The sequence below is a fragment of the Myripristis murdjan genome, chromosome 1 (genome assembly GCF_902150065.1).
Source record: "Myripristis murdjan chromosome 1, fMyrMur1.1, whole genome shotgun sequence".
NCBI lineage: Eukaryota > Metazoa > Chordata > Actinopteri > Holocentriformes > Holocentridae > Myripristis > Myripristis murdjan.
Genome location: NC_043980.1, coordinates 3,951,504 through 3,960,547, shown reverse-complemented (window position 1 = coordinate 3,960,547; position 9,044 = coordinate 3,951,504). Strand labels below are relative to the sequence as shown.

The 9,044-nt window shown below is 40.1% G+C and overlaps 1 protein-coding gene across 3 annotated transcripts in view; it reads left to right on the top strand.

Annotated features, from left to right (window-relative positions):
* Positions 1 to 7,308, top strand: part of esf1 (ESF1, nucleolar pre-rRNA processing protein, homolog (S. cerevisiae)) — a 15,175-nt gene extending 7,867 nt beyond the window's left edge. For all 3 annotated transcript variants that reach the window (XM_030081742.1, XM_030045190.1, XM_030044403.1), the window contains exons 7-14: positions 221 to 335; positions 1,683 to 1,857; positions 2,339 to 2,524; positions 3,702 to 3,829; positions 3,939 to 4,029; positions 4,721 to 4,833; positions 5,646 to 5,798; positions 6,738 to 7,308. In XM_030081742.1, the coding sequence (XP_029937602.1) occupies positions 221 to 335; positions 1,683 to 1,857; positions 2,339 to 2,524; positions 3,702 to 3,829; positions 3,939 to 4,029; positions 4,721 to 4,833; positions 5,646 to 5,798; positions 6,738 to 7,070 (1,294 nt within the window). In that variant the 3' untranslated portion in view covers positions 7,071 to 7,308. The remainder of the gene's footprint in view (positions 1 to 220; positions 336 to 1,682; positions 1,858 to 2,338; positions 2,525 to 3,701; positions 3,830 to 3,938; positions 4,030 to 4,720; positions 4,834 to 5,645; positions 5,799 to 6,737) is intronic.
* The last annotated feature ends 1,736 nt before the right edge of the window (positions 7,309 to 9,044 follow it).

The following is a 9,044-nucleotide window of genomic DNA, read 5'->3' as shown; positions in this document are numbered from 1 at the left end:
TGTATAAAGCGTGAAAATGAAAGTCACATGAGAACAATGTCTTCCAGTTGCCTCTTAATCTGTAGCCAAAAACCCCACAAAAGTATTGATTATTAATTAAAAGTATTAATTTTTTAATGATATGAATGAAGGACAGGAGGACAGTTGTAGCATCTTAGAGAAGCTGACGTGTGTGTGTGTGTGTGTGTGTGTGTGTGTGTGTGTGTGTGTGTGTGTTCAGGTTCATCCCTGATGACGTGGCGTTTGAGGACGAGCCCAGAGACGTGGCGTCAGACGTGGACCTGTCGGCGTACACGCCCAAACTGTTCACCTCGTCGGCCACGGCCACGTCCAAGGTACGGCCCGCCGCCGCGCCCGCGTGTGGAACGGGACTGATAAAGGACCGAAAAAGACGATTTGAGTCAGACAAAATGAACCCTGACTGTGTTGCTGCCATGTTTTTTCTCGGGTGGAGCAACATATTAAAGGACCGTCCCAGTGATCCTGCATGTTTAGTGTAATATATATATATATATGTTTGTATATAGTACAAAATGTATAAACTTCATGAAAAGAGGAAAAAAGAGTGAAATCCAGGCACTCAAGTGAATTAAGAGGTTTAAAAGTCACTTGAGTGCCTGGATTTCACTCTTTTTTCCTCTTTTCATTACTTTCCCCACATACTCCATGAGCACCAGTGAAGGGGATTCCAGCTCTATCCTTTTTTCTTTTTCTGTAGAAACTCCATGTTCCTCTGCTCTCCTCCCAGAGCGAGCAGTGGGGTTTCAGAGCTGCCACATCACTCCTCCTCCCTTTCCTCCATTCATTCCACTACGATATGAACATGAACTTTCAGAGCCTTCACACTTTCTTCACTCCAGTTTTCCATCAGCCCAATAAAGTCCTCCACATGAGTTTTCCTAAAAGCAGCAGCACTGTTGGCTTTTCAGGACTTTTTCACCTCCTCCACCAGGGAAAATAGTCCCTAAACGGGACTATTTCACTTGTTTTAAGTGAAAATTCGCTTGAAACAAGTGAAAATTTGCTTGTTTCATTGGCAAAATTTGCCAGTGGAAAAAGTGAAAATTCACTTGAAATAAGTGAAAATTAGCTAGAAACAAGAAACAAATTTTGCCAATGAAACAAGCAAATTTTCACTTGTTTCAAGCAAATTTTCACTTGAAACAAGAGACAATCGTCTAAAAACAAGTTACTTCTGAGGTGATCATGTCTTATTTTAAGTGTAATGAGATATTTGGACTAGAAATAAGACATTTTTGACTTGAAATAAGACAAATAATCTTGGTAAGATTTTGAGTTTTTGCAGTGTACTTCCTGTTCGACAAAACGCGTCTCTCAAACTGTTTCCTCATCATGACTCGTTTAGCCGTCTGCTGTTTTTTTTTTTTTTTCCTTTCGCTGCAAACCGTTACCAAAGCGACCTGTGGCACCCGGTCGGTCTCTGTTTTGTTTCCAGCTGCTTCTGCATGAGGTCACCTGAGATCACCTGAGATCACCTGAGGTGGTGTGTCGCTCCCTCAGCCGTGATAATCCTAATAATCCCCTGTAGTTTGTGATTTTAAAAGACAGACGCTGATGTTTTGTCAGAGCGCGGTGACGCCGGCGAGGAAAGCCTCTGCCGCCTCGTCAGTTTGTGTTTGGGAGCAGAAAGACTGAAGCAGAGTTTGTGTCGACCCGTTCAGGTGCAGCTGACGTGGGACGAGACGGACCACGAGCGCGTGACCGCCATGAGCAGGAAGTTCAACAAGAACGAGCTGCTGGACATGGACTTCAACGCCTACCTGGCCTCGTCCAGCGAGGAAGACGAGGAGGAGGAGGAGCAGGAGGTGAACGGAGACGCTGACGAGACGGCAGAAGGTAGATCACCTGTCAGTCAAACCATGTGGGGGCGGGGCTTAGGTTTGTCTTTTCTTGATGCTGCTCTTCTTTATTTAATCCACAATAAATCGTATCACATCTGACACAAGCAGATATAATAAATAAAAAGCAACAGACTCTTAGAATACAACATGAACATATTTGATCAGACATCCTGAAATCAGATTAATTGCACTTTTTTGATGTCTTTCCTTATATTTTATTTAGTTTTGTAAAGTTTTTATTATTAAACTACTCATTTAGAGGATTTATGTCTCTTTGCATCCATTTATTTGGTTTTAATCTGTTTGTTTTTATATTGATACGCTGCCTCGTTGTGTACAAAGTGCATCATTTCCTGTGCAGGTGTGTTTAACGTCTGTGTCTGTAGGTGCTTTTCTTGTAAATGCGGTAAAATGTGCCGTCTGTTCTCTGGTTTGCCGGTGGAAGTTGTTTTTAATCTGTTCTGTTGGCGCTGCAGCGGAGCCGCCAGAAGAGGGCGCCGCCGAGATCAAACCACCAGAGGAAGAAAAGAGGAAGAAGACGATGAAGAAGAACAGCGCCGAGCAGATCGCCAAGTACCGAGAGATCCTGAAGAGCATCCAGGAGAAGGACAGGAAGCTGCAGGAGGACAAGGACATGGAGATGGAGATCACCTGGGTGCCAGGTACACACACACGCACACACACACACACACACACACACACACAGCGTCAGGGTTTAGTTTGGTGTGTGTGTTTGATCATTCAGCCTCTGACATGAAAACATGACACACTCAAAACATGATAAAGTCAACATTTAATTAACCAAACAAGATTAAAAAAAAAAGCAACAAATAAATAAAACAACAATAATAAGAATAATAAAGTGAAACACATTTATCAGGAAACTAATTTTATAATTGACATAGTTATATATTTACATTTTTATTATGAATTATTATTAATTAAAACTATAAGAAAATTACCACAAAAACACAATATTAGCAATAAATATATAAAATAATAATAATAATGATAATGATGCCACTACTGAAGAGAAAAACAATTACAGAAAGCTTTATTTACAATCAGTATAAATATGTATTTTTAAAATAAATAAAATAATAATTATAGGTGAAAAATAATTTTCACAAAATGAACAGGAAAAATGTAAAGAATATTATATGAAAATTACCACAAAAAAATCTGAAAATTAGCATTAAATAAAATAATAATAATAATAATAATGATGATGATAATAATAATAATAATAATAATAATAACAATAACAATAACAGTAGTAAATTAAAATCAGTTACTGGAAAACTGTATTTATAGTTTGTATAATTATATATTTAAAATTAAATTACAAGAAGATTACCACAAAACTAACAGGGAATTCTAAGAAAATCACCAGAAAAAAAACCAACAACAAAATATTAGCAATAAATAAAGTAATAGTGATAAAGTGAAGAAAATACCAGAAAGCTATATTTATTGTCTTTATAATTATATATTTAAAATTCAATTATCAGAAAATGACCACAAAATGAACAGGAAAAAAGTAAATAAATTATTTTAAAAAATTACCAACAAAAGAACACATAATTACCAATAAAGATAACAATAATAATAATTACAAAATAATAATAATAATAATGATGAGATAATAATGTGAAAAACAATCATCAGAATACTATATTTATTGTAAGTGTAATTATATATTTAAAATTGAATTAATTATTTAAATTACAAGAAAATTACCATAACAGAAACCAGCCCAAAGGTCAGTGTTGTCAGTGTTGTGAGTGTTGTGAGTGTTGTCAGTGTTGTGAGTGTGAGCTGTGATTGGCCGCCTCTCAGGGCTGAAGGAGACGACGGAGCAGCTGGTGAAGAAGAAGCTGGAGGGCAGCGAGCAGCTGACGCCCTGGGAGGAGTTTCTGCAGAAGAAGAAGGACAAGAAGAAGCAGAAGAAAGCCAGAAAGAAGCAGGTGAGCTGAGAACGAGTCAGAGTCTCTGTTCCTCTGAACGTTTCGTCTCTGCTCTGCTGGAGGTCAAAAGGTCAGATCCAGACTGAAGCCTGTGCTGTCGTCCCTGCAGGCGGAGGCCGAGTCGCAGCTCAGCGACGACGAGCTTCCTCCAGACGTCGACCTCAGCGACCCGTTCTTCGCCGAGGAGCTCGGAGCTGCAGGTGATCAATGCTGCCGATCGATCAGCCTATCAGCCTATCAGCCTATCAGCCTATCAGCCTATCAGCCTATCAGCCTATCAGCCTATCAGCCTATCAGCCTATCAGCGGGTCAGGGCTTTTATTGGATTTGTCTGTGTTGGACATAAAACATCAGTACAGAGGGCTGCTGATGTGCACGGCCACACCGCACACAGCTGACTCCGCCCAGCGGCTGACTCCGCCCAGCGGCTGACTCCGCCCAGCAGCTGACTCCGCCCAGCGGCTGACTCCGCCCAGCGGCTGAGCTGTGAGCTGATTGGTTGAATACAAACTGAAGAGCAGCTCGGCTGTAAAGCAGCTGCTTAATGAAGAGAAACACAAACTGTCGACCTGCAGGGGGCGCTACAGGGGAGCAGGAGGAGCTCAGCTGCCCTTAAGACAGGAGCTCCCCTAAAAATATGATGTGAGAAATTTTGGGTCTCTGAAATATGTATTGATAACATGATGGATTTAAAGCTGATATCAACTGATATGGATGAGGTGCTGATATTATCGTGCATCCTCCACACACAGAGAACGTCATTTTGATAAAATGTCCACGAAAGGTTTTAGTTCATTTTATTAGTTAGTTATTGTCTGTGTTTTAACGCTGAGCTGCTGGAGCTTCATGATCACAGCAGACGTCAGAATCTGTCTGTGTTTCTGCTGCCAGGAGCCGAGCAGAGGAGCCAAACCAAGGGCAAGAAGAAGAAGAAGAAGAAGAAGGAGGAGGAGGAAGAGGAGGAGCGCACGGCGGAGGAGGAAGAGGAGCTGCAGAAACAAAAGGTCAGAGTTCAGGTTCAGACGATTTTCAGCCTCAGAGGCTCTGAGGAGGAGACGTGCTGAGTGCAGGGTTAGTTTGTCCACAGAGGTCAGACTGTAACCACGTGGTGGTGAAACAATCGTTTTTTTGTTTGTTTGTTTTTTATCAGGACGATTTCTATTGACTTCAGTCGTAGTGAAATTAACCCTTTAAACCCTGAGAAAATTCACTTTACTTCTTTCAGAACTGTGGGAGACGAGGTCATGATCATTTTAGCCTGAAAAAAAAAATTACAGGAATATTTGTAAAAATAAATAGATAAATAAAAAAATATATAATATGATAAAATATATAATATAGTAAATTTTAAGAAAAGTAAATTACCTGAAAATTTGCAAAAATATTTATTTTTGGGGAGAATTAAGGTCAGATCAGTGATGCTGTGTGACCACAACCATTTAAACTAATTCTCATTTTACTGAGGGCCCCTGTGGGTCCCCGGGCCGCACTTTGAAAACCACTGTGCTAAAATGTTGGAAATAAAGTTTGATGGTGTCACAGAGAAGAAGACATGACGCCCTTCAGCAAAAATCACATTATCACCATTTGAATTGAGTTGTTCAGTGAAAATTAAAATTACGATGCTAAAATGAGCATTTCCTGTGAAAACAGTGAATCAAATCACAATCACAATATCTGATCCTTCAGCTCCGGTCAAAACATGAAAACCTAAATTTGACCTCTGACCCCTCACGTCCCGACTGTTGGGCGCTTGTAACGCTTTAATGTGTGCGTATTCTGTGTGTGTGTGTGTGTGTGTGTGTGTGTGTTTCAGGCCGAGATGGCCCTGCTGATGGAGGACGAGGACGACGCCAAACACAAACACTTCAACTACGACAAGATCGTGGAGCAGCAGAACCTGAGCAAGAGGAAGAGGAAGAAGCTGCAGAAGAAGAGCGAGGAGCCGCTGGAGGACGACGACTTCCAGGTCAGAGAGCCTCGGCTGGGAGGCGGCGCAGGGCTCCTCAGCCTGTCAGGTTCTGCAGCACCACATGTTTCTGCTGCTGCTGCTGTTTTTTTACTGGAACATGGTAAAAAGGAGCAAAGAAAAATAAGGAAACAGGCAAAAAGAAACTAAAATGGCAACTGAAAATGAGCATAAAATAGAAAAAAAGACTGTAAAGAATAAATTCAGAACAAAAGACTCAATTAACTAAGTAGACTTCACTGGCAGGCAGAGAAATTTAATACCAGCATTTCAGTAGAGACACATTCATCAGGCTTTTTATTAAAATAATACATTTAAATCAGGTTATTTAATCAGTTTAATGATAACCTGATGAAGGTGTCTGCACTGAAAGTTTCTCTGAGTGCAGGTGAAGCGGAAGGTGTGCAGGAGTCCTTGGTCCTGAATTTGATTGATCACAATCTGTTTTTGCTATTTTTTTTTTTTTTTTTTTTTTGCTAATTTTCAGGGTTTTATGTGCGTTTTGCTCCGTCTTTGTCGTCGTCTCATCCGGTTGATCCAAAGATGTGCTCTTTTTTTAAAAGAGTAAAAAATTTTAAGAAGTGGGGAAAAAATCTTTATTACCGTGACCCTTGTGAGGATAAGTGGTTTAGAAGATGAATGAATGAAAATCTTTGTTAGTTTGTAAAAAATTTTGTTGCAATTCTGGGTTTTTGGGTCACAGAATCGTCAAGAGTCACATACCCATAATTCCTTGTGTTACATACCTCCGTCAGCTCCACCCTGCTGAAGGCCGGCAGATGAACAGGGGTGTGTTCTGCCACAAAATACAGACGTCTGTTTACCTAAAAACACGTTTTTTACATGGACCCTGGTGGTTCAAAACGATATGAGTGACTTAGAGTCTGAGTCATTTTAGGGTGAACTGTCCCTTTAACAGCCTGCCGTGTGTCTCCTCAGGTGGACGTGGAAGACCCTCGTTTCCAGGCCATGTTCACCTCCCACCTGTTCAACCTGGACCCGTCCCACCCCGGCTACAAGAACACTAAGGCCACCCGCAGCATCCAGGCCGAGAAGCAGCGCCGCCGCCAGCAGCAGCAGCGCCACCTGGAGGAGGAGCTCGGCAAACAGGAAGCCAGCAGGGGCAAACAGGAAGCCGGTGCCGGGAAACAGGAGGAGGCGTCTGTGTCGGCGCCCAAGAAGACGATGGATCCCAGCCTGTCTCTGCTGGTCAAGTCCATCAAGAGCAAGACGGAGCAGTTCCAGGCCCGGAAGAAGCAGAAGGTCGTGTAGCTCAGAGCTGCACACGGACCGCTGCCATGACAATAATGTTAATATTAATATTAATATCACAAAAACTCCTGTGGCCTCTGAGCTCAGCGGCTGTTTTGTGCTAAAAGAGTCCCAGCAGCTGTTTCCCACCGGAGCTGCTCTCCAACTTTTTATATTGTTTTGTTTTTTTGTACAGGAAGAATTGTATCATCTTTGTATCGTCAAAATGTGAATATAAAATACATCCTGCTGCCCTAGAGTTGGTGTAAAGGTTTTATTTCCTGCAGCGGTGCACCAGGTCTGAGGATTCTTCCCTCCAGATGTCAGCTTTGGTGTTTTGTTTTTCTATCATGCAAGCAGCAGAAAGCGGCGAGTTCACGTCACACCTGGACGACAGGTGGACGACAGCTGCACGTGAGGAGGTTTAGTTTGTCAGCGTCTCCATGGTAACTCTTCATGACTCACCTGTTGTACTTTTGCAGCAGCTGCAGTGATATCCAAAATGTTTCACACATTTTAGCTGCATTTTGAACATTTCTGTTAAATGCTTGAGAAATACGTTACTGGAATATTACTAAAAAAATTCTGGCTTTCAAAATTCACTTTACAACACATTTTGCATTTTTGGATTTAAGAAAATATTTCCAGTATTTTGGGCGGTGATGTGGATAAAATATAAGGGAAACTTAATTTCATGAAGTTCACTGAGGTGAGTCCAGTATCTCTCTTTAAATTCCCTTCTTCATCCTCCTGAAACCCTTCAGTCCAGGGGTATCGCAACATGATGAAATAATCGTTTTTTTTTTTTTGTTTTGTTTTTTTTTTGTTTGGTTTTTTTTTTGTATCAGGACGATTTCTAGTGACTTCAGTTGTAGTGAAATTAACCCTTTAAACCCTGAGAAAATTCACTTTACTTCTTTCAGAACTGTGGGAGACGAGGTCATGATCATTTTAGCCTGAAAAAAAATTAATAAGAATATTTGTAAAAATAAATAGATAAATAAAAATATGTAATGTAATAAAATATATAATATAGTATATTTTAAGAAAATACAATTACCTGAAAATTTGAAAGAAAAAAAAAAATTATATATATATATATATATATATATATATATCTTTGGGGGGAATTCTATATTTAGAATTATTGATAATAATTTTAAAGGTCAGATCAGTGATGCTGTGTGACCACAATCATTTAAACTAATTCTCATTTTACTGAGGACCCCTGTGGGTCCCCGGGCCGCACTTTGAAAACCACTGTGCTAAAATGTTACAGAACACTGTTGTAAATAAAGTTTGATGGTGTTACAGAGAAGAAAACATGACGCCCTGCAGCAAAAATCACATTATCACCTTTTGAACTGAGTTGTTCAGTGAAAATTAAAATCACGATGCAAAAATGAGCATTTCCTGTGAAAACAGTGAATCAAATCGCAATCACAATATCTGATCCTTCAGCTCCAGTCAAAACATGAAAACCTAAATTTCAGCTGCGAAGGTTTGATCAGTCTGGTCTTGAGCTTTTATTTTGAAATTTTTCTTTTTTAGCCATCTGATCAAAATTAATTTCAGGAATATATTAAAGATGGGATTTTGGCCTGTGCAGATGCAGATGTTTGGTGGGAAAGCAGTTTCTTGTCTTAAAATAGAACCCCTATAAAATTTTTTATTGTTGGTTTAGGGCTCGTTTTTTTTTTCTGTCCTAACTCTGCAGCTGTCTTTACAGCCAAAATATTTCTCATATTTTAGGTGCATGTTTAAGATTTCCGCAAAAGAAAATGTGATTTCAAGCTGGTTTCCATCATCTACTTTATACAAATGAAGGGATGGGTACATTACAGCTGATATGGTAAAAAAAAAAAAAAAAGTTTACCGAAATGAATATTAGTGTTGTATAGAAGCAGAGGTGGATTTAAAGGAGCATCCCAGAGCTTCCTCAGGTTCAGGGTCTTAATAAATGACAAAATAAATCGCACTGGAGTCACAGAGAAC